Source organism: Phytophthora parasitica (genome assembly GCF_000247585.1).
Source record: "Phytophthora parasitica INRA-310 unplaced genomic scaffold supercont2.22, whole genome shotgun sequence".
NCBI classification, from domain to species: Eukaryota; Oomycota; class Peronosporomycetes; order Peronosporales; family Peronosporaceae; genus Phytophthora; species Phytophthora nicotianae.
The window spans coordinates 783,731-806,598 of NW_008649008.1; the positions used below are offsets into that span (position 1 = coordinate 783,731).

The 22,868-nt window shown below is 49.4% G+C and overlaps 9 protein-coding genes across 15 annotated transcripts; 4 read left to right on the forward strand and 5 right to left on the reverse strand.

Moving 5' to 3' along the window:
- The first annotated feature begins 846 nt into the window (after window positions 1–846).
- On the forward strand, window positions 847–3,557 carry PPTG_10661 (urocanate hydratase). Its single transcript, XM_008906056.1, has 2 exons — window positions 847–3,006; window positions 3,084–3,557. The coding sequence occupies exons 1-2, from the start codon at window positions 1,003–1,005 to the stop codon at window positions 3,150–3,152; spliced, it is 2,073 nt and encodes a 690-aa protein (XP_008904304.1). The 5' UTR covers window positions 847–1,002; the 3' UTR covers window positions 3,153–3,557.
- Window positions 2,995–5,786, reverse strand: PPTG_10662 (hypothetical protein). 6 transcript variants are annotated; one of them, XM_008906059.1, is made up of 4 exons: window positions 5,594–5,786; window positions 5,214–5,480; window positions 4,895–5,146; window positions 2,995–4,832 (listed from the first exon to the last, which is right to left on the reverse strand). In XM_008906059.1, exons 2-4 carry the CDS (start codon window positions 5,330–5,332, stop codon window positions 3,743–3,745), a joined length of 1,461 nt encoding a protein of 486 aa, XP_008904307.1. In that variant the 5' UTR covers window positions 5,333–5,480; window positions 5,594–5,786; the 3' UTR covers window positions 2,995–3,742. The 6 variants fall into 6 exon arrangements, with proteins under 6 accessions (XP_008904307.1, XP_008904306.1, XP_008904310.1 ...); XM_008906058.1 differs by having other exon boundaries at window positions 5,214–5,354; window positions 5,425–5,743; XM_008906062.1 differs by having other exon boundaries at window positions 4,895–5,480.
- Window positions 5,787–6,290: 504 nt separating this feature from the next.
- On the forward strand, window positions 6,291–7,755 carry PPTG_10663 (dTDP-glucose 4,6-dehydratase; the record flags this gene model as incomplete). Its single annotated transcript, XM_008906063.1, has 1 exon — window positions 6,291–7,755. A coding segment is annotated over one exon (1,351 nt), but the record flags the coding sequence as incomplete, so codon positions are not given.
- A 181-nt stretch (window positions 7,756–7,936) lies between these two features.
- PPTG_10664 lies at window positions 7,937–9,867 on the reverse strand. Of its 2 annotated transcripts, none has more exons than XM_008906064.1 (2): window positions 9,304–9,867; window positions 7,937–9,241 (listed from the first exon to the last, which is right to left on the reverse strand). In XM_008906064.1, the coding sequence occupies exons 1-2, from the start codon at window positions 9,832–9,834 to the stop codon at window positions 8,159–8,161; spliced, it is 1,614 nt and encodes a 537-aa protein (XP_008904312.1). In that variant the 5' UTR covers window positions 9,835–9,867; the 3' UTR covers window positions 7,937–8,158. The 2 variants fall into 2 exon arrangements, with proteins under 2 accessions (XP_008904312.1, XP_008904313.1); XM_008906065.1 differs by having other exon boundaries at window positions 7,939–9,254; window positions 9,304–9,741.
- Window positions 9,868–10,171: 304 nt separating this feature from the next.
- Window positions 10,172–10,270, forward strand: PPTG_22760 (hypothetical protein; the record flags this gene model as incomplete). Its single annotated transcript, XM_008906066.1, has 1 exon — window positions 10,172–10,270. The coding sequence occupies one exon, from the start codon at window positions 10,172–10,174 to the stop codon at window positions 10,268–10,270; it is 99 nt and encodes a 32-aa protein (XP_008904314.1).
- Window positions 10,271–10,590: 320 nt separating this feature from the next.
- PPTG_10665 (hypothetical protein) lies at window positions 10,591–12,949 on the forward strand. The gene is made up of 2 exons (XM_008906067.1): window positions 10,591–12,396; window positions 12,509–12,949. The coding sequence occupies exon 1, from the start codon at window positions 10,620–10,622 to the stop codon at window positions 12,216–12,218; it is 1,599 nt and encodes a 532-aa protein (XP_008904315.1). The 5' UTR covers window positions 10,591–10,619; the 3' UTR covers window positions 12,219–12,396; window positions 12,509–12,949.
- PPTG_10666 (hypothetical protein) lies at window positions 12,266–13,926 on the reverse strand. The gene has a single exon (XM_008906068.1). The coding sequence runs from the start codon at window positions 13,846–13,848 to the stop codon at window positions 12,358–12,360; it is 1,491 nt and encodes a 496-aa protein (XP_008904316.1). The 5' UTR covers window positions 13,849–13,926; the 3' UTR covers window positions 12,266–12,357.
- Window positions 13,927–15,555: 1,629 nt separating this feature from the next.
- Window positions 15,556–18,609, reverse strand: PPTG_10667 (hypothetical protein; the record flags this gene model as incomplete). The annotated part of the gene is made up of 1 exon (XM_008906069.1): window positions 15,556–18,609. The coding sequence occupies one exon, from the start codon at window positions 18,607–18,609 to the stop codon at window positions 15,556–15,558; it is 3,054 nt and encodes a 1,017-aa protein (XP_008904317.1).
- Window positions 18,610–18,987: 378 nt separating this feature from the next.
- On the reverse strand, window positions 18,988–21,245 carry PPTG_10668 (hypothetical protein; the record flags this gene model as incomplete). The annotated part of the gene is made up of 2 exons (XM_008906070.1): window positions 18,988–19,568; window positions 19,599–21,245. 2 exons carry the CDS (start codon window positions 21,243–21,245, stop codon window positions 19,158–19,160), a joined length of 2,058 nt encoding a protein of 685 aa, XP_008904318.1. The 3' UTR covers window positions 18,988–19,157.
- Window positions 21,246–22,868: the final 1,623 nt, after the last annotated feature.

Genomic DNA, 22,868 nt, shown 5'->3' on the forward strand with positions numbered 1-22,868 from the left:
AAAACTATTCGATACCAATACCTTGTCATGTGCTAAGCTCACAAAGCAGTATTCTGCTTGGTTTATCCACGTCTACGCCACACTGGAGCGCGATCTAACGCCTGTGAAGAGAAGGCTGGGTGACGGTGAGCGTCCACAGGGAAATTCATTGCTTTGTGAATGTGTGTCAACATTCCGTTCTCTTTTCTCCTTTTGCTTATTAAGGCTCGGTAACTAAGATAATACATTTGACCTTGTCGTGGTGTTTTGATAAGCTCACTCGAATTCGAGTCGAACGGGTCCGATAGCATTCTTTATTGGCAACGTAGATCGTGCTCTTTGGACATCGGTAAAACCGTGCGCTAATCGATGCTGTTCACCTAGAAATGATCCTAGTAATATGAGACCCCTGGTGTTCGTCTGAATGTGCTTAAGCACCAAGAATGCTGCTGCTCAGAAGCAATTGCTGGCAGCGATTTACCACTAGCATTGAAGCGCATCAGCGGTCGCCCGGCTTTAACTCGTGCAACAACCACATTGCGCGCGTCATGGCAAAATGGAAATATTTGTTTTATCACACGCTTCAATTCTGCATTATATTTGCTTAATGCCTTATAACATATCAATTTAAATATTCTTTTTCTTTGTATCAGTACAATTGAGCATCGAACCATAAACAACTTGTGCTAAACTAAATGGCTGACATGAGCCACTGAAATAGGAAATTGATTAGACGTCTCACAGCACTGTTTAGATTTATATGGCTACAGAAATGAATAGTAAGCTATCATCACGTTAAACAAATCATTTAAACACTATATGTATTTGCATGATCAAAACCACTGCCGTAGATATATAACAACTGACAAGAATCACAATAAAGAGTTGTCAAACGTCAACTTCCTCTGAGATCGGCTACGCCTCTTGACTCGCATTGCCGCCGATGCACCTCCATACGCCTCTCGCTCATTCCTCAATCCACCTCGCATTTCACAAGCGCCACCACCTCCGTACACTCACATCATGTCGTCCGTGGACCTGAGCATCCTGCGCAACGGCATTCCGGCCGAGCTGCCGGTGCACCCGGGCAACCACCCAGACCCGACGTTGCCCAAGGCTCCGCACCGTAACATCGACGGTCTGTCCAAGGACGAGCTGGTGCTGGCTGTACAGAACGCACTGCGCTACTTCCCCGAGAAGTTCCACGCCACACTGGCGCCCGAGTTCGCGCAGGAGCTCAAGGACGAGGGCCACATCTACATGCACCGCTTCCGTCCCGTGCAGTACGAGATGAAGGCGTACCCCATTGACCAGTACCCGGCCAAATGCAAGCAGGCGGCCAGTATCATGCTCATGATCATGAACAACCTTGACCGTCGCGTAGCACAGTTCCCCAACCACCTGGTCACGTACGGTGGCAACGGCAGTGTCTTCCAGAACTGGGCACAGTATCTTCTCGCCATGCGCTACCTGTCCGAGCTCACGGAACAGCAGACGCTCGTCATGTACTCTGGTCACCCCATGGGTCTGTTCCCTAGCCGTCCGGCGGCACCGCGTATGGTGGTGACCAATGGTCTCATGATCCCGAACTACTCCACACGCGCTCAGTACGACAAGGCGTACGCTATGGGCAACACCCAGTACGGTCAGATGACGGCCGGCAGCTACTGCTACATTGGTCCGCAGGGTATTGTGCACGGTACTACCATTACCGTGCTGAACGCTTGCCGCAAATACCTGCAGCGTGAGAACACCCGCGGTACGGTGTACGTGTCCTCGGGTCTGGGCGGTATGAGTGGCGCCCAGCCCAAGGCCGGTGTCATCTCCGGTGTCATCTCGGTGACAGCGGAGATCGACGAATCCGCAGTGAAGAAGCGTCACGAACAGGGCTGGGTTGACGAGGTCGTGAGTGACCTGGACGCCTGTGTCGCTCGTATCCGTGAGGCTAAAGCCAAGGGCGAGGTGGTGAGTCTAGCTTACCACGGCAACGTCGTCACCCTCTGGGAACGTCTCGCCGATGAGGCTGAAGCTACGGGCGAGATGCTCGTGGAGCTGGGCTCGGACCAGACCTCGCTGCACAACCCGTTCAACGGCGGCTACTACCCGGTGCAGCTGTCGTTTGAGGAGTCTCAGCGCGTTATGGCTGAAGACCCAGAGCGCTTCCAGGAACTGGTACAGGAGTCTCTCCGTCGTCACGCTGTTGCTATCAACCGGTTGACAGCCAAGGGTATGCGTTTCTGGGATTATGGTAACTCGTTCCTACTGGAAGCCCAGCGTGCCGGTGCTGACGTGCTGCGCCCCGGTGTGAAGCCCGAGGAAGCTGCTGTGTCTACCACTGCCTTTAAGTACCCTAGCTACGTGCAGGACATCATGGGCGACATTTTCTCGCTCGGTTTCGGTCCGTTCCGTTGGGTCTGCACGTCAGGTAACCACGAAGATCTGCAGAAGACGGATGCCATTGCCGCTCGTGTGATGCGTGAGCTGCTCGCCGACCCTGAAGTGCCCGACCGTGTCGCGGCTCAACTGCGCGATAATTTGCGTTGGATTGAGGCTGCCGAGGAGAACAAGCTGGTCGTGGGTTCGGAGGCGCGTATCCTGTATGCTGACCGCGTGGGTCGCGGCACGATCGCCATGGCTTTCAACGATGCTGTGGCTAGTGGCGAGCTGTCTGCGCCCGTCGTGCTGAGCCGTGACCACCACGACGTCAGCGGCACGGACAGCCCGTTCCGTGAGACGTCGAACGTGACGGACGGCTCGGCGTTCTGCGCCGACATGGCTGTGCAGAACGCGCTGGGTGACGCCGCTCGTGGAGCTACGTGGATCGCACTGCACAACGGCGGCGGTGTCGGCTGGGGTGAGGTAATGAACGGTGGCTTCGGTATGGTGCTGGACGGCTCGCAGGACGCACGCGAGAAGGCGGCGTGCATGCTCGGCTGGGACGTGAACAACGGCGTGGCTCGTCGTGCGTGGGCTCGCAATGCCAACGCACGCTTCGCTATTGAGCGCGAGATGAAGGCGGATCCTTTGGTACGTTGGTGCCGTTTTTTTAAAGATATTTTTCATGATGATAGATACTAATTTGTTTGTCCTTTTGTGATGTACAGCTGACAGTGACACTTGCCAACGAAGCTGACGACGCTAGTGTGCGTGATGCTGTGAGCAAGCTCTTCTAGACGACGAGAATCAAGAAATTTTGGTAGAAAAAGTTGCGTTGCATTTTGTTTTGACAACGGTGTTGGTGCAACTTGGGCAATCGATATACTAAACAAATACACCCACCTTGCCCAACTCACGGAATTGCGCTTGAGTCACTTATTATCACGGTTTGGATATTGCGATGGTTGTTTGCTTGGATGCAAGACCCAGAAGAACTGCCAGCCGAGTCGGTCAGTAGTGCCATCAGTATCGTATAAGGACACTCTCCTTGTTCCACACTGTGGCTGTTAACCACATTGCCGACGTTGCTTTCCAAGTACGCGCGATATCTCCGCCTTGTTGTTCCTCGGGGAGGATATCCTCTTGCCCACATTCATCGTTATTCATAAACCCTTCGAACGAGCCAATCTTGCATTTGGTCAACGCTGTGCTCTCGTGTATTTCTGTTAATGTGCTTCTTGACCCTCCAACAATCGCACAAATTAGAGAGAGCTCTACCATCTTGCGAGTAGAATTCGGTGTTATTTTCACTCGTGCCATTGTCCTCTTTCAGCTCGGCCACAAATGTCCTTGTGACCCTACGCAGATATGTGTCCGAGTGAAATATTTACGATGTACGCCACAGACGACCGTCTTGACTCATGTGCCATGTCTGCGTGGCGCTACGAACAGTGGCCGTGTAATTTGAATAAAGTCCACGACACTCGAGGTTCTTGACCTCCTGCGATCGAGGACTCAACACCGAAGGAGGAGGCGGGACAAACTCTTTTATCTGAGTCCTGGAGTCCTCATCAAAGCGCTCGCTATGCTGATCCAACGCAGGAGTGTAACGTCGAGTCGTTTTTCTTCCAGTTAACTCGCTCGGTGGATCACTTCCAGCGAGGTCGCTACGACAAGAAAGCACAGGGAAGTCCAGTTCATATCGACGCAGTTGATCGCGTAATGGGAACGCGTCCATCCAAACTTTAACATCTTTAAGAGAGTCCAACGACGGCTCAGTGTACAACATTTTCATTGTCGACGCGTATCCGCCGTGGGACCCATGAAAAGCACGTTGTTGGTAGTAAACGGCGTCCAAGACCCGCTCAATCACCATTTGTTCTTCCAAAAACCCACTCATGGCACTTGCGAGCTCCAATTCACCGCCAGGCAGCTCGTTTTCACTGCTGAAGAACACGTAGCCCCATCGTTCAGGCCGATGAATATCGATCACACCCGTCGGAGCCCACACGATGTTATCCTCACGTTTGTCGGATACTTTTTGGAACTGGAGTTGGTTCGTATCTTCGTCCACAACCGTCTGCAGCTCATATTGTACGCGTGAGAAATTGACACGCCATACATCTCCAGCTACTGTTTTACTACTGGTCACGGCAGGCCTCGCTGTCCTACCAGGCCCCGTTGGAGGTCTGGGGGTGGCGATTGACTCAGTCCCAGACTGCAATCTACTGCTCAACGGTTCATCTATATCCTGACGGAAACGCTGCTTGTTAAACTGCTGAAGTTCGACGAGTGACCAACTCATTTCGACACACCAACGCACACACTCAGTCTCGGGAGAATTGGTGACTCCGTCCACGTATACAGCCGACCGAAGTGACACTAGGTTGAATGGGTTTTCAATACTGTATCCATCTTTGTATGGTCGATGTAGCAGCAATTCCCAGATCGTGTTGAGGCAGTTCACTTCCAATTCACTGTACGAAAAATAATATTGTTAGAAAAAAGGTTTTAGTAATAAAAATGTTGGTAGACTTACTAGTAGTGATGCCGACTGCCGTCCGGATTGAAGAAAACTTCAAAGTCGTTCTCATGGTACATGGTGCTGTTCTTTTGCGTGATAGTTCCCCATATTTTGGGCTCGATAAGCTCTGCCCCCACGTATAAAGTGTCGTCGTCGTACATCATTTTGAACCTCGTGAGCGGGAAGTCCTTGGGTTTACGCTCTGGTCCTTCGATGTCTACAAAAGGCTCGGACCACGGCACATGAGCCCATTCCTCCTTGTCCACGCTGCCATTATTAAAAAAAGGGGATTATCATCAAATAAGATACTATATATTAGTGACTTGAAAGCTACCGTCCGTCCAGCTGCATAGGCTCATAGCCACCATCGATGAGATCGGTCTTGCGACGCAGACAGATGTAGACGGGGGGACGCAAGGTGTCCATATACGCCCACTCTTCCCCCGACGCCATGGCTAAAGCGAGGTTCTTTAACCTGTATCCAAAATAATCAGAACCTTTATTTTATGTCCTTTTGGTCTGGGGAGGAAATGTAGCCATGTTACAATTATCTCTTGCCATGGAATCCAGGCTGCTGCTGTTGTCTGCATGCTCTGGTTTGCTGCAAAGAATAAAAAAACTGCCCGTAAGTGTGGCTCCCACTCGTAAGCGGACAAGGAAGAGTTGCGATGCAAATTGCTGGAAACGAATCAGAAAGTAAACGAAGCAGCGTACGCCAACGAGCGGACAAAAGTTGTGAAGGGATGCTTTTTTTCATTACGCCCGATGAATCTGTCGAGTTTGATCTTCCCCCACGAAGCGGAGTTATGTCGATCAACGAGTTTGGCCAGTTTTTCGACCATTTGCAAGTTGTGCGTATTGATGCCTTCAGGTTAATGGTGTCGGTGGCGCAGATGCAAGTTTGTGTGAGAAAGAAACGAAATCTGGTGGTATTGGTAGGAGGCTCCTAGTAGGTGCTGATTTGTAGCATCATCAATCTCTCTTTGAGGTCTAACGAGCGTTTTCAGCACCAAGCAGCTGCCTAGACTCGTAAATCCACTAGCTCTATTCTCTCTCTCCTGTATTGTAATTATTGTGTGTCACTGTTTTTGCTACGGTAAACGTAATACAAGTACGAATTTGGTACCACCAAGTGTCCTTAGCTTAAGAACGAAACCAAATTCTATCGCTGGCAATGGAATGCGCGCACTTAAAGCATTGCTCTCGTCACGCAGCTTGGTTTATCCTACTTGCACGTATTTTCGTCGCAAACATGGCACGTATTACGTTGATGTCAACAATCCTCAGCTCGGCGTGTCAATTCGTTCAGACCCACACCTTTTTCTTCTCCTTACAGTTTTTAAGTTTATTCACAGTTTTGTATACTTAATCAAACTTCCTTTTTTCTGCCGCAATTCAATCACCATTTTCCGATGACCAAAAATCGAAGCGGAGCTCCTCGAATACGTCAGCCGCTACAGACGTCACTCCCCGAAGCGCGCGGCAGCTCTCAAGCGATGGCCTCAACAGCGCCGACGTCTGTGCTGCCTGCCCCTCCGCACTTCACCAAGCGCATTCTCGTCACCGGCGGCGCAGGGTTCATCGGGTCACACGTGGTCATCCACCTGGTGAAGCACTACCCGCAGTACTACATCGTGAACTTGGACTCGCTCGACTACTGCTCGTGTGTGCGCAACGTGCACTCGGCTATCTCATCATGCGGCAGTGAGCACGAGCTGCAGACGCGTGGCGATAACACCGAAGAGGACGAAGTAAAGCGCGAGAAAGCCACAGAGAGCGAGGACGAGGACGACGTCTGTGAGCGTCTCCGTGGAAGCTTTTGCGAGCCTGGAGACGAGTATATCAGCGACGAGTTCCTGGCAACTTTACCGAAAAACTACAAATTCATCCATGGCAACATCACCGGGGCGGATCTGGTGGGATATATCCTCAAGACGGAGCGCATTGACACCATCATGCACTTTGCAGCACAGTCGCATGTGGATAATTCCTTTGGCAACTCGATCGATTTCAGCAAAACCAATATTTTAGGTACACACGTGCTACTGGAGGCGGCCAGACTGTACGGTATTAAGAGGTTTATCCATGTGAGCACGGACGAGGTCTACGGAGAGGGAAGACCCGACTCTGCCCCGATGACAGAGGACCATGTACTGGAGCCTACCAACCCGTACGCAGCCACCAAAGCTGGTGCGGAATTTCTCGTCAAGAGTTTCCACCGTTCGTTCGGTCTCCCCACCATCATAACGAGGAGCAACAACGTGTACGGACCTCATCAGTATCCGGAGAAACTCGTTCCGAAGATCATCAATCAGATTCTACGTGACAGACCAGTGACGATCCACGGCGACGGTATGCACACGCGCAATTATCTCTACATCTCAGACGTCGTGGCTGCATTTGATCTCATTTTACATGAAGGTAAAGTGGGCGAAGTCTACAATATTGGAGGCGAGAACGAGCTTTCCAACAAAGTTGTAGCGATGGATTTGCTGGAAATGATGAAGCCGCAGCTTCTTGGCGCCGAGAAGGCAAAACTGATCACACACGTCCAGGATCGACCGTTTAACGACCACCGATACGTCATTGACTCTGCCAAGATCCGTCGTCTGGGTTGGAACGAGAAAGTGACTTGGTATGAGGGTCTTCGGAAGACCGTCAAGTGGTTCTGTCGCTACGGACATCGCTTCGATAACATCGACCACGCTCTTGAGGCTCACCCGATCAACTTCAAGAAGACATACAAGGTCAACTTACCGTAAGAGCGTCTTCAACGCGAATGAGTATACGCATGCAGCAAAACCATTGACATAAAGTAGAAAACTGCATTGTCATAATATACAGAATTGTTTTCGTAATTATTCGACTAGCGCGAACGAAATCCTTAGTAGTACATTACATGATTGTCTAGCAGCGGTGGAAGTCCAGTTAAACCAGTAAACACACAGTTAAAGGCCATGTTAGTTCGTCCTTGCGCCCGTACTCCATAGTGCGATTGAAACGCCCGAAATCTACCGGCCACACTTATCGCAACTCGAAGTAAGGCAATAAGTTTGAATACGCAAACTCATTTTATTGACTGATTTTCTTAAACTTTTTGTGATGTGGTAGCTGTAGATCCTGCCATATAGGTTTGACTTGTTTTCACTCGGACATCATAAATAAAACGGCATTTTCAGAACATCGAGTGCGATGTTGGTTCTCAGCTCCTGTTGCTGGCGCGTGCATATGAAACACGCTGATTTTTTTTTGTCTCTCCCTCTGCATTCTCGTTGCTGCTCAGTTGTAGCGTGCTCCTCGTCTCCCTGGAATTTCCCTGGGAGGTTCATAATCTCCGTGAGTCTGGACTGGAAATGGTAAATGTCCTCGGCTTTGATGTCCGTGTTGAGGCTGGTGGTGAGCTTGATAAGACTGATGAAGTCGGTGATGGCTATCCCGAGACAGATGCGTGTTAACTGGCAGCTCCGGTGTGCTGCCTGAGGACCAGGAACCCTGCGATAAGTTCGCGTGAGTGGACGAATGGTAGCTCGAGTCCACTGTCCGCGGCGAGAACGACGTCATTAGCGTCATATCCCACTTGTTCTGGTCCAAATGATACCGTCGATGGTGTGCACACCACACACAGTCTGGCGATGAACATTCCACGAACTCCACAAGTGATCGGTTCGGTACAACAACCACTCGCGGAGGTTCGCGCTGTTCCACACGGCGCATAATGTACAGGAAGGCTAGACTCAGGAATAAACCCGGAATGAAGTACTTGATGACACAAAAGGTCGCAAAGCTCAACGAACTCCACGAATCTTTGAGTGCAGAGAAGAAAGTAGGCACGTCCATGATCATCTGGAGCGTCAACGACGCTGTAAGGAGCACCATGAGCAGAGTCATCTGCACCACGGACTTTTTCTTCATATCATCAGCCATAGCAGCCGAGAGCAATCGTTCTCTCAGCTGCACTGCGACGTAACATGCCACTACTGCGTCAAAGGCCAGAGTGACGACGTTAATAATTCGATAAGTTAATTGCAGAGCGTGGGCATCTTCTGGGTAGTCCTCAACCTCACTGGGAGTGCTCAAACCGTGTGCCATCACATGGATCCCCATGAAAATAGTCCAGATTAAGTGCACCGAGTGGAGAAATACTAGTGGATGTAGTACGGTGATTCGCTTGGATCTCTGCAGCTCTTGAGCCGTCACGCGTCCGGCTGTCACGGCGCTGGACCACTGGAAAATCACCGCCGCAGTACACAGCAGTACCATCGAGTTGGCCCACCACATACACGCCATGCCAAAGGCCAGGATGGCCGAGTTACACATTCCCAGCCAGAATACCAGACGCAATAGACACGACAATAACAATACCTACAAAAAAAATCTTATTTGGTTAGTATAAATATATCGTATAAATACTTTTTTTTACTTACGATGTGGAGGAAGATGCGACGCGGGTGTGAACTCCAGTAGATCTGGTGGAACGTGCGCCAGAGGATCACGCCCACCAGCACAGTCTCCAGCAGCATGAGCGGCAGCAGTGGCCAGCTAACGCAGCGCAGCGTCGACGTTGGGTCTAGCCACACCATCCGGTAGTTTCCAAAGTGCTTGAGACCTGAAAAGCAGCGAGTGTCTGCCTGTCTGCCAAAAGGCCCACGCGGTTTTTTTGCGGCTCCCTCTGCGAAGAGAAGACGAGGCCTGGGGACAGCGTTAAGCTTATCTGAAGGCGAGAAATGCTGTGAAAATCGACTGCGAGTTGCTTGGGTGGACTCGACTTGACTGGACTCGGGCGGGTGTGACGACGGTCGTGGAATGGAGCGGCCTCCAGACCGCCGAGTCGTTGGGTCACTCGCTGTATTTCCGGGTTTTTTTAGAGCCAAAGATTGGCTTGTAAGGTGGCTGGCGATTTGCCGTTTCAAAAAGAGAAAAAGGATGCGACAGCTCGCGTGCCCGACTATGAGCATACTTTAATTGAGTGAATGGAGATGGAGTGAGAGTTTACTGGCGACAAGATTGTCGCGGTAGCACTGGCAAACTGCGATTGTCCTTTGGTCTTGTCTTTCCCCTCCTTCTTGCGAGTGCCATCTGCGGGCCGACCAGTTCTCAGTGGCAAAAGCAAGCGAGTTGCGGCGACTTTGAGTGCAGTTACTTACACTCTACGTCCGCCAACCTGGTTTGTCGTTGGTATCTGATAGCTCTACACCGCGTGGGCTAGAGGGCACCGTCTTCGCTTTGTGTCGCACTCATCACCAGCCACTGTTCCAGATTTTTTGCCCTTCCGAATTTGAGAAACATACACAAATGGACAAATTCGGCAAACTGCAAGCTCAGCAAGAACGCGAGACTTCCAGTTTGCTGGGCGAGAACTTGCGAGATGGCGATGCTGCCCCATTGCTGTGATGCTCAGAGACAGTAGAGCGGCGACATGCAGGCAGCATCACTGCGCTGATGCCCCCGCAAAGCTCAAGATAAAGATCAACTCAAAAACTAGCAAAATACTGCTCACAAAATAAAGAAGACCTATATCTTCCTAAGACCTTCATAAACATATATATCTATCATTCGTCTCAAACTTACAACTTTACGATAATTATCACTTCTCACATCCTCTGTGTTTCTATACTACGACCACAACACATATCAAAAACTTCGAACACGTTTTATAGAACTACCCTAAAATAGTCCTCCCAAAAATGTGCACCACACCACTTTAAACTTCAACCGGAACCAAAAATCTGAGTTCGGTGCCATGGATCACCTCCGGCATCATCTCGCGCTCCTCCTGGCCTCCCTCGCTCTCTTGCTAGTCCCCACTGGCGCCCTTGATCGTACACTTCTCGTCCACCTCCACCCGCGTCTCAACCCTCGCGAATTTGCCTTCTCTCCGCAGCTCTCGCGCTCTGAGAGACGTCAAAATGTGTATCAGATCTTCTCTAGCGCCGTTGAAGACGTGCAACGCAGCGTTTCCAGCTTCATCGAAGCCCAGAACGAGGGAGGAGTCGAGATCTCCCGGCTTTGGATGCAAAACACACTGATCATTCGCTATAAAGAGGAAAATCTGCGGCTGAACAGGTTTTTCAGTCAAGATCTTTGGACATTCCCAGGAGTAATGGAAGTGGAGGCAGATACTCGAGTTTTGAGGCTAATTGGAGCTCAACAGGAAGATGATGAGGGACGTAGCGAAGAAAAGCCTCAAAATAATATCAAGTTGCTATATGCCCCTCAATTGTGGGACAATGGAGTGAAAGGGAAGAACGTTGTAGTCGCGAGCATCGACTCAGGCGTACGATACACACACGAGGCCTTGAGAGAGACTTTTAGAGGTACCAGGAAGGACGGAACAGTGGATTTCGACTACTCTTTCTGGTTCACACCAGACACGGACATGTCGAAAGAAACGCCTGATACAGCGGATGAAGTGGGTCATGGGACACACACAATGGGTACAGCCGTCGGTGGCAAGGGAGTTGGTGTCGCTCCTGAAGCCACGTGGATCACTGCAAGAGCGTTTGATATCTGGGGAGCAGCTAACAAGAGCGACTTCTTGTTAGCAGCACAGTGGGTTCTGTGCCCCACAAAGAGAGATGGCACAGCTGCAGACTGCTCTCTTGGCGCAGATGTGATCACGAACTCGTTTGGTGTGGATCGCTCCACTCCCGTATATCCACAGTGGACTTGGCTTAGTAAAGTAATTGATACGTGGCGTGCGGCTGGTGTCTACCCGGTATTTGCCAGTGGGAACACCAATGGATTCCTGTGTGGGAGTGTGTATTATCCTGGAAGCCACGAAGATACAATTACTGTTGGTGCACTGATAGGAGGAAGTTCACTATGGGGTGCAAGTGGAAAAGGACCAAGCTTGGAGGACAAGATAGGATTGGATATATTACCGTCATATACGAGCGGGAAATATATCATTAAGCCTGATTTTGTAGCTCCTGGAGTTGGGATCCGGTCAGCGATGAGTGTCAAGGACAACGCGTACACTCGACTCACTGGAACTTCCATGGCTACTCCGCATGTGGCTGGTGCTATCGCACTACTACTCAGTTTGTATAATCCCTCGGACGAAAATTCGCTGGCTAAGCCTCCATCGTACGAGAAAGTCCTGCAGAGTCTCACTGACACGACCACACGTAAGCTACACAAACCTTTTCTGGTCCCCAGTGAATGTGGCAACACTTCTTATCAAGAATATCCGAACAACATTTACGGCTGGGGTCTGGCGAACGTTTGCTCAGCAGCAAGAAAATTGGGCTTTTCCTGTGACGACTCGGTTACTGCTGCAGAATTTTCTACTAAGGAAAGACAGCCCATTGCGCTCGCTGATCTTGTGGCGACAGAATGATCGATGAGCGTGTGCAATTGGGAATTTTTCATTGAAAAAATTCAGAATATGGATGTTTACATCGGTGTATTTTTTTTTAAAGTATGCAAGGTAGTTTCTAAGAAATCTAACGTGCAAGCTGCGTGATACTTTATCAGTATCAATACACGACGGCGCGCATGTCCTCCACTCCAGGAAGGTTGTACATCATTTTGCCGGCGTCCAAACTGATTGTGATGCCCTCGGATCCATACTGACGCATGTTGTGCTCGTACTGCGCGATGGCATCCACGCCAACTCCCATCTCATAGAAACACTTGACCAGCATCTCAGCATCATGCAACGCAGTGTTGCAGCCGATTCCAGCAGGTGCCATCGTGTGGACAGCGTCGCCAATGAGCGTGACGGTCGATGGCTGCCAATGGCGAATGTCCGGAGACATGGTCGAGATACGTAGGAAAGAACTCCATTCGGGCGATTGGTTTTCGAAGATAGCGCGGATTTGAGGACACCAGTCGCGTGTCATATCGTTCGACAAGTTGGCAACTTCTGTCGGTGTCATGGAGAAAAGATCTTGAACAGTAGTGTCTTCATTCCTGTGGAAATACTGCGCACGAGCGATAAGCACCCAGCAGATGTAGTTCTGTAGATCTGGTAGCTCTGAGTTCGAAATTGCAGCGAACTCCTTGAGGTCTGCTTGGATTTTACAGCGCGGTTCCATCACGAGACTCATCATGGGATCCTTACTGATAACCATAGTAGTGCTCTCTGTTTCGAAGAAGCTTTCAATCTCCGGTGTTAGTAAGGTTTTACCGTAAATGGCGCCACTATCCGTGTCAAGCAGCGTCGCTGCACCAGGCACATACTGTCGACGAACACGCGACGTGGTTCCATCAGCTCCGACAAGTACACTGCCCTCTACAATCTTGCCATTCTCAAACGTGACCTCGACACGTCCGTTCGGTAGTACGTGAAAGCTTTTAAAGGACATTCCGTACTGGATCTCGTCCTCATTAAGATCCGTGAGCAAAAGAGAACGCAGCATTGCTCGATCCGCACTGAAAACGTTCTTGGTAACGTTGGATTTGTGTGAGAATTGGGCATTCGGAGGTGCGTCTCCTCCCGTTTCGGCGTCCAGGTACTTGAAGCCGGGCTGGAAATGACCCGTAGCTCGAAGAAACACCTCGAAGTTTTCAGGTGAGAGGTTGGTTTTTAGTGCTTCGTACCCGTCGTGGTTAATTCGAACGCGATAGCCTTGTGTTCGATAATTTGGCGACGGGTCTCGTTCGAACACAGTGAAAGGGATGCCGTGTTTCTTCAGACCTTGAGCGAGACAGAGTCCACCAATTCCACCACCCACGATAAGTACGTGCGTATGGTAGTCCATTCGGTACGATGGTGTGTATTGAAGACTACCGTACGGCGATGCAAAGCTGTTGTTGCCACCGGAGCGGCCACTGGATCGACCACTTTTGCTCAGACTACTGCTGTCATGCGGACGCGAATCAAGTTCCGGTCCCTGGTAGCCGAAACGCAATCTAATCCAGCGGATCATCTTGCGACGCTTGGATTCGTCGTATTCATTGGCATCGCGAGTCTGCCGCTGGTCATAGTGAGTTGCACGAGTGTGATGATGCCGGTTCCTTCCCATGGTAGGCTACCTGCGCACGATAGGAGATTTTCGATAATGGTGAGCCCATAGATTGTCAAGACGAGTCGCTAGTGCTAGTGCTTTCTGCGTTCTACGGATAGAGTTTCGATGCGGAGACAACGCCACGCAGCAATCATTACAGTACATCAGCAACGCTCGAGGAATTATGGAAATGGAGTTATTTTCCTTTTTAAAGTGAATTGGCACATCTGTCATGGAAGTGAAGTAGGAAGTGGAAGATAAAGCCGGCAAAAGGCACATCTAGGATCAAAGTCCTTGTAACAGCAGAGCCCAAGCGCTGCGCTTAGCGCAGGATGGAACACGAGTTAAGTCAAACGGGTAACGTCAATTTGTGGAAATGAAGCTATGGTCATCTCCAGAAAGCATTTTGATTGGTTGGATTGTAGAAGTCTTGCGCAATGGCTTTGATACAGCGAGACAAAAAGCGCACCCGACTCTTCCAGTAAGGCGAAAAACGAGCATTAGCTCTACCCATGCCTAAACTATTGCGGATATATCCTCGATGAGAATCGAATCACGATAGTAAAATTGACCAAAGTTTATTGATGGCAACTACCCTGCGCCAAGGAATACTCTTTTTGAAACTCGAGGAGAGTGGTAACACTGTATAATTGGAGACGTGATTCAGCTTCATCGCCATCGCAATCTATTTCACTCAGGATCTTTGTGTCATGCGAATCTTGCTAAAATAAAAGAGTATAACACTCGAAATGTATCTTTTTTCCTCTTAACGACAACCTTTCTTCACATTTACGTCATGCTCCAGCCTAACACAAGATATGAAACGTGTTCTAGAACACTTTGATACGCACGACTTGAGAATGACCCATAATGGAGCGATTCTCGCGAGGCATTGAGAGATTCTCAATTAGAATCCTAGACTGGTGTCCTTTTTCTATGATTCCAAACTCTATGACTTGGAGTTTGGGGGGGGGGTCCCGACCCTCTTCCAGATTTATTCTTTAAACTGGAGAGTGAGGATCCTGCGGGAATCGCTCCAATATTGACCAAAATCGTTGAGAAGCATTTTCATAAAGTACTGAACAAAAAAAAAATGAAAAAAGCAAAAATTAGTCTGAGCCACCCGAAAATCTGTGAGTGTATCCGGATATGTGTATCAGCACGAAGCATGCACTGAGATCACATTGATTTCAAGTATATTATGATAACTGGTTTATCCGCCGGAAATGTATTGCGATCAAAAGGAGCAATTGCATTAAAGTTAGATATTGCAATACCCAATTTGAGGGGAATCTGCACTACTCAACTGCAGAACTGATCTACTGAAGTCGTTGCCATCCTCATTCATAAGTGCGTGCCTACGAATTGCATCAGCTCACGATGGGACTGCGCCGTGTAGGACAACTCATCCAGAGGAGGAATAAAATTTGGAAGTACCTCGAGGCATTTGCTGTCCATGTACTGTACACTGCAAAATACTGCTACGTAGTGCATAATGAAGTAGCGAGCGTGGGCGTGGTGTATTACGCTCTATTACAGTTTTGATTGTAGTTAGCTTTTCGAGTGCAATTGAGTATTGCAATCCGTAGGGGCTCATGCAAATTGGCATTGCACTCGAAAAGCTAACTGCAATCTAAACTGCAATAGTTCGTAATCCAAGAAATCGATGCAAATTGATTTTTATCCTTGCCTGGTTTTCAGACATGACTGCAAATTTTCCTTCTATCAACTTACATTGATCCGCACGTACATCGTGATATGGCCACCCTCTGACGCACGAGGTATCCATAACAACAACGATCCCCCACCTGAGCCAGGCAAGCCAAATAAACCTGGACGCCAACGATCGAGGTACATATTCTTGTCATGTAGCTCTGAAATGGTGAACTCCCAAATCACTGTTTCTCCAGCTCCGACATCCACCTTGGCATTATCATCTCCGCCCGAATGAACAACCACTGTCACATACTCCGTGTCAGTGCTCTTAAAAATAAGGCGAACCACTCCATCGCCCACCTTGGTCCATGATCCATAGCTACCTTCAAATGCTTCGTCAACGGTTGTGAGACTCAGCGCATCGTACAATGTACCATCATCGATCTCACCGAGGTACGCAGTAGGACCACAAGTGGGCTGCACAAATTGAGACGCCATGTACGCGATACCTGTGGGATCTACAGCAGACAGAGCCACCAGACCCATGTTGCTGATCTCAAGCATGTATTCGTCTTCGGCGACTGACGCGCCCATGTCCGTGCTGGCCTTCTCGATCAACTGGTCGACGATCACCCCAAACGTTTTTCGAAGTAAATCCCGCGTCTCGTAGGCGGCTGACATCGTTTTAGAGGCCAGAAGCTCGCCCATACAATTGTTGGTGACTCTAGGGATGTCGTTCAACACAATGGTTGATGAGTACACCGTGACTCTGATATCGTTGACTGCGGCGTCTGGCGTATTGTTGCGAACGTCATTGACTGTGTACACAACTCGGTCTGTAAGACGCTTCAACTCCCATCCGCAACTGGAATTCTTGTCAATGAGACCTTGGAGCTCGTCAACTGTAGTTGACGAACTGTTTATTGCGCCGCTACCCGTGAGTAAATTGAGGGCATTTTCCCCCGAAGAAAGAATTTTATCTCCGTTCGTGATAGCTTGCTTGACAATGCCTTCTACAGTGGCGAGTACTATTTTCGCGTATTTTGTTTTCTTTGGAACAGGTAATCCGAAACAAACACACACCGCCACAGGTAGATCAATGAGAACAACGTCAGATTGGTACGCCATTATAAGGAGCTGTTCCGTGTCTCCTTGAGGGGCTGTGGTTTGCTGGTATCGAAGGAAATAGATGAGGCTCCTCACGACTGAGACGATGTTCGCAGCGCACTTTATCGCCTGCGTCGTAGCCTTGGCTAGAGCCAGCATTTCTCCGAACACGTTTGCCGTTGCAAGATTGAACGCCACGACGACGACAGACCCAATTTTCGTCATAATTTCTAACGCGCAGTCGTCATTTTGAGGAATACATTCCGCGTAGCACCTCACAGGATACGATAATGGACATTCAGCCAAGCAATCGTCACCGTCGTTGCCGTACCCCAGAGGACAAACGCTACCGCTACCAAACCCAACTGATTTTCGATAGCATGCTGTATCACTAGGACTTGCAACATTGGGTCCTACCCAGTTACGGATAGATATTCCAGTCGTATCATTACCACCGACAGGCATGTCCGTTAATTCGAGATCCTTCGCTCCAATTCGTGTCCAAATGACGCCGAGTTGGTCAATTTCCGATTCAGAACGACCGTGGAAGCCACTCAATTGAAACCCTTCAGGAGCTGTCACAACCATTTTATCATCTGTAGTCCCTCCACCAGAGATGGAGTGACCGGCGTTAGTTGTGAAGTTTAGATGAAAAATCCGTGTGTGGTCATTTTTCTTCCCCCAGTGTGCCTCCATCGACGTGATGTACTCTCCTGGAGCTAGAGTGAGTGTGTGTTCTTCTCCACCATTTCCACCGTGAGAGAACATGGCATCCTTTGGCGATGAAATTCCCAGCGATATTCCATGACATCGATCTCCCGTACGCAGCGTAATAGTACTAACGGTTTGACTCAGTTTGATCGAGTTAATGTCGGAAAATGCGATACCGTGTGGACCGCCAAAGACGTCGCTAAGCTGGATATCTTCATCAGCACTGAGAGCAGATACGGGGACCTCCTCTACAACCTCAATACTCGACCAGACCACACCAATCAGGTCAATTTCGTCTCCGTCTCGACCAAAGAATCCACCCAATTGATAACCTTCAGGGGCCGACACAATGCTCATCGTGTCCGTCTTCGTTCCTCCAGAAACTTTAATTCCAAAATTCGTCTCAAAACTGAGATAGAAAATGCGTGTGTGATCATCTTTCTTTCCCCAGTGAGCCTCCATTGACGTGATATATTCGCCCTCACGAAGTGTAAGAGTCTTGTAGTTTCCGCCTTCCCCGCCGTGAGCAAATGATTTGGCAACAGGCTCCGCAATTTGGAGCTCAAGGCCGTGGCAACGATCTCCAACGTGAAGCGTAAGTGACTTCACTTTTTGTCCTGACTTCACGGACGACAGATCAGAAAATTGGTCGCCATGAGGTCCACCAAAACTTCCACTTAGCTGTGTCGCTCTCTTTGTCACCGTTGTAGAGCCTGGCGGTTTTGTCGCTGGGTCTTGTACGTCCGCAGGGGCTACTGTGCCGGGTAAGTCGACTACTGGTGCTGGTGTAACAGCCTCGATCCTAGTCCAGATTGCACCGAGGAGATCGAGTTCATCGCCTTGTCGACCAAAGAAACCTCCTAATTGAAATCCCTCTGGTGCGGTAACGGTGCTCTTACTGTCTGTCATCGACCCTCCAGACACTGATTTCCCAGTGTTTGTACCGAAATTCAAGTAGAAGATGCGAGTGTGGCCGTCGTGCTTATCCCACTGCGCCTCCATCGATGTGATGTACTCTCCTGCATTGAGCGTCAATGTGTTAAGATCTCCGCCGGGTCCGCCATGCGTGAAAGTTTGCGCTACGGGTGCGGTGACTTGGAGCTCGAGTCCATGACATCGCTCTCCGACATGTAAAGTGATAGACCCGATAATTTGTCCAGCCGATACGCCGTTTTCGTCAGAAAAATCGTCTCCGTGAGGGCCACCGAAGCTCTCGCTCAACTGAATGTCAGACGAATCGGAAGACACGAAGAAAACGTTCAAAACGAGAAAGTAGGTGACAGCATGAATTGCCTGTATCGCCATCCTCGACATCATTCGGAAACTAGACGTTGCCGTAGTATAACGTGCCGTAGCGAGTTAAATTATGCAATGGGTTATTGTGCATCTGGTGACCTGTTGGCGTGCACTCGTAGTTTGAGCTAATACGATGAGACGGGTTCATAACACTGGTGCGTTCATAAACTTCCCGAGCGTAAACCTTCCATGAACAACATTAAGAACACTTACGAATTATCATGTAGCGTAATGCTACGTTCAATATAAAACATTGGTTACATGTGTGTTGATTGAACCATTAACAACTACCAAATCCCACTACAAGACATGCCAGTTGGAATGCGAAGAAAGGCTGTTTCCTATCCAACAAACCGGCAGATCACGGTGGGTTTATTGTACACAAATCGTACCATAAACGCTTGCTACAAACTTCTCTTCGACTATGGATATCGGACAAATTTATGAGATTACCGGAGTTTCGCTTTGCTGAATATTATCTGTGTTTGTATCACAAGCCGTGTTGTAAACGATGGCCACTTCGAATTTCTGAAAATAAAAAAAATGACGGCAGTGCTCTAGTCGTCGGACTCTAAAGCAACGTATTGCAGCAACTCACGAATGCCGTTGCCGTGGCGGATACTGCTGCGGCCTGGTGTCGACAACGCATTGGCGGCACTGGCCAAAAGTTGACTCTCACAGAGCTCGAGGGCTGAGTCTGCACTCGAATAGAAGCTCTCCTCGCTCGTGATTTTGTTTTTGACCAACACGCTCTTGACCGAGAGCAGCGTACCAGCGTACACGATGGTGATGCCGTGGTTGTTGCAGTACTTCTGCAGGATCAGGAATGCGCTGCGTGCGGCGGTCGCGTCTATCGCCGCGACGTTCGTGAAGTCCATGACGACGTACTCGGTCGGAACTGCAGCAGGGTCGGTAGCAGGAGTTCCATCTAGACACTCGACCAAGGGTATCCGAAGTTCATTAGGATCCTAGGGCATACCCATACAGTCAGCCTCTACATATCCAGCGATACCCGGTAGTTTCCTACGCACATAGACTGTCTTCTGGACAATGTCAAGGATCTGTACGGACGAACCGAAGAACAGAAAGCCGCTCAGCTCAAAGTACGCGATCGCATCTTGCTTCTGGTCCAACACTCTGCGCTCCAAGAGAGTGCGTGTCGCACCGGACGCACGAGGCTTCCGACTTACAACAGGCAGTCGGATATAGTCCAGCAGGAAGTTGACGATAGCAATGCCCACACCAATGAGCATGCCTTCGTCCAGCGCCACAATGTTCACAGCAACGAATGTCATCCACAGTACCGCATACTCACGCAACGACATCTTCTTGAATGAAAGAATGAGCCACTCGATCATGAGGTCGATGGCGATGAAGATCAACGTGGCGGCGAAGAAGAAGCGAGGCACGTAACTCATGACAGATACAGGTGCCAGGACGATAGCGAACTCGGAAATGATCACGCACACACCAACAATGCGCGAGTTGGTCTTGGAACGGTACGTGAAGATGGTCTGCGAGAAGATGTAGGAGCCCGTGTATCCTCCCAATAAGCCACTCACGACGTTGGACCAGCCGACGGTCGTGAGTTCGTGATTGAAGTCTAGTTTGATGCCCATGTCGAGCTCGATAGCGGCGATATCCAAACAAGACGAGAACGCGACGATGAAGACCATACCGATCCACGTGCCAAACTGCTTGGGTAGTTGTTCCCAGTGAACCTCATTGAAGTCGAAGAGGTCGAGTAGCTCAGAGACGGTGGCGGGGTCTTTGGCCGGGTCAATCCAGCCTCCATCTCGTGCGTCGTCCATGGAAATCCCGCCCACCAACATGATGAAGAAGAAGACGATGGGCATAATCATGATCGCAGCAGACAGGATGAGCGAGTTGTCGTAACGCTGCGAAACAACCAGCAGGAAAGCACCGCCAAGGACACCCGGGACACACAACAGAACGTTGTGGGCATTGCCGAAGACGCTGATCATGGACTCCATATCGTTCACGACGAGACCCGTACACAACGCGAGACCAGCGTACAAGCAGAAGATGCCGATGAAGGCCAAGTAGCCACCGATCACGGGCATCGGCAGGTACGACGCGAGTGCAGCAAGCTTCAGTTTACCCATGACCACAAGACACACACCGAGGGATGCAGTAGCAATACCGATGATGATGATAGAAGTGGTCACTTTGGCCTCCAGCGGCACGTCGTTGCCCAGAGAGTCACAGATCGAAGTGGACATGGCACTGAGAAAGATGAGACCGGCATCTTGCACCTGTCCGATGGAGAACGGCAGCGAGCTCATGAGCGTGAACATGACCTGATGCACAACACTGGAGAAGATGACCAGCTTTGATAGCGCCGGCATGAAGTCCACGAAGTCTTTGTGACTGAAGAGAATAACGGCGTATCCGTACATGGTGGGGATGGTCAGGATGGAGTTGATAGTGCCGTACATGACCGCGTTAGTGATGCGAGCCACATTCTGCGGGCCACCCTTGGGCGGATCCGATGACACCTTACCGTTGTTCTGCAGCAGCTCGTGCGGCGGATTCTCGAAGTTTGTTTCTCGGGGCTTCTCGCTCGTAATGGAGACGACCGATAATTGCGATAGGCGGGAGGTTTGACTGTTGCTACGCTCCATGCTCCGCTGTTATTCAGTCGATGCGAAAGTATTGCACGATTAGCTGGTGGACAGCAAAAAGTAAAGTAAGCGATAGCTTGGGGTGCATATTCCCAACGTTAAGTGAGTTTTGGCTGCACTGGTAACTACTATCAATAGATTGAGTTCATTTGACTTGCCACACAACCTCCGCTTTGCTATCTATTTCTTTGACGCTGCGACTTGCTCTATAAAAGTCCACCGAATAAGCTGACCATTATTCACTCTATCTGGATAGCGACATCGTGCGACTTTGCACTGTCGTGGCTTGTGACGCAGCTGAGTGACATTGCCACGGCCAAGGATGAAGTTGTAATGATGTGGGTCAGGTCCAACCTTGCAATGGGTTCAACGACAGGCTACCGTTGCTCTGAAGGGCAAGTGCGACGGATCTTCGAGGTTTTTTTTAGCCTTCATGCGCTGGGATAGTTGGGAAATTGCCAAGGTCCACAGACTTTATCGTTGAGCGAGCAGCAGCAAGACCATCGTAGACAAATCGTTGGTGTTGCATACGAAACACTGGCCTGTATCCACCCCATTGAATCGTATTACTCGCAGGGATTATCGATTTTTTTTTTCTCATTTGGAATAAGAATCGGAAATAAATAGCGCTCACACATCGTACCTTATCACAACATTTTTTGTCCTAGAAAAAAGGGCCAACACTCGCTTAAGTACGATATAGTTTGGCCGATTTTGTGGGAGAAATCAGACAACACTGAATAATATTCAGTGAATATCATCCGACGATAGTAAAAGAGGAATCACAGCACCAGAAACAAAAAGACAACACTTCTTTTGATAGGCTAATAATAAGCTCTAAAAACAAAACCGCACAGAAAACATGTGACTGTGAAAAAAAAGTTTCTATTCAGACTGTTACTTCCGGATACTTCGGAATAACCTTTTTGAAGCTACGAATTATCTTTTTCGTTTTAAGAGCGTTCCAAGCCGCGATCGTAGATTTAATAACACGCAGGTGCGTTTCCTTAGCGGTCCCACCAGTGCATCTACCAGAACTGTTTCGTATTTTTGCTTTTATTTAGTGGTCCCATCACTCCCACATCTAGCGGCTGACATACAGCAGTGCTATTTGGGGGCAATGGAACCAAAGTAGCATTGGCGTCTTCAGCCACAACCCGCTGCCCTTCTTCTGATACGTGACATTCGAAGTTGTCAACCAGAAGGACCGTGGGGGGGGGGGCATTTCAAATTTTAAAAGTTTTTCAACATGGAACTTCCAGACGTTGGTGTCCATCGTTGCATTCTCCTGCATAGCATAGAAGTGGCCTTCCTGCTCAATGCGGTCACCAGGGACACCGCGGATAGCAAAAATAATCGGCATTTTCTTTCCTAAAAGAATATTTGTTAGAAAAAAATTAAACTAAACACGAGTTTAAAAAAAGCACACCATTATCGCGAATGGTTAGCACCCAGAATTCGCGCGGAGTCCTTTCGCCTTTGCCTGCCCACGCCTTTATTGGCGGCATGTCGAATAGTATGGCAGTTTCGTTGACGTTTAGAATTTCCCCCGCCTTCAAAGGCTCTATACTTTGACCAAAACTCCAACGAAAACTTTGCGCGAGTCTCTTCGAGGTTTTTTTT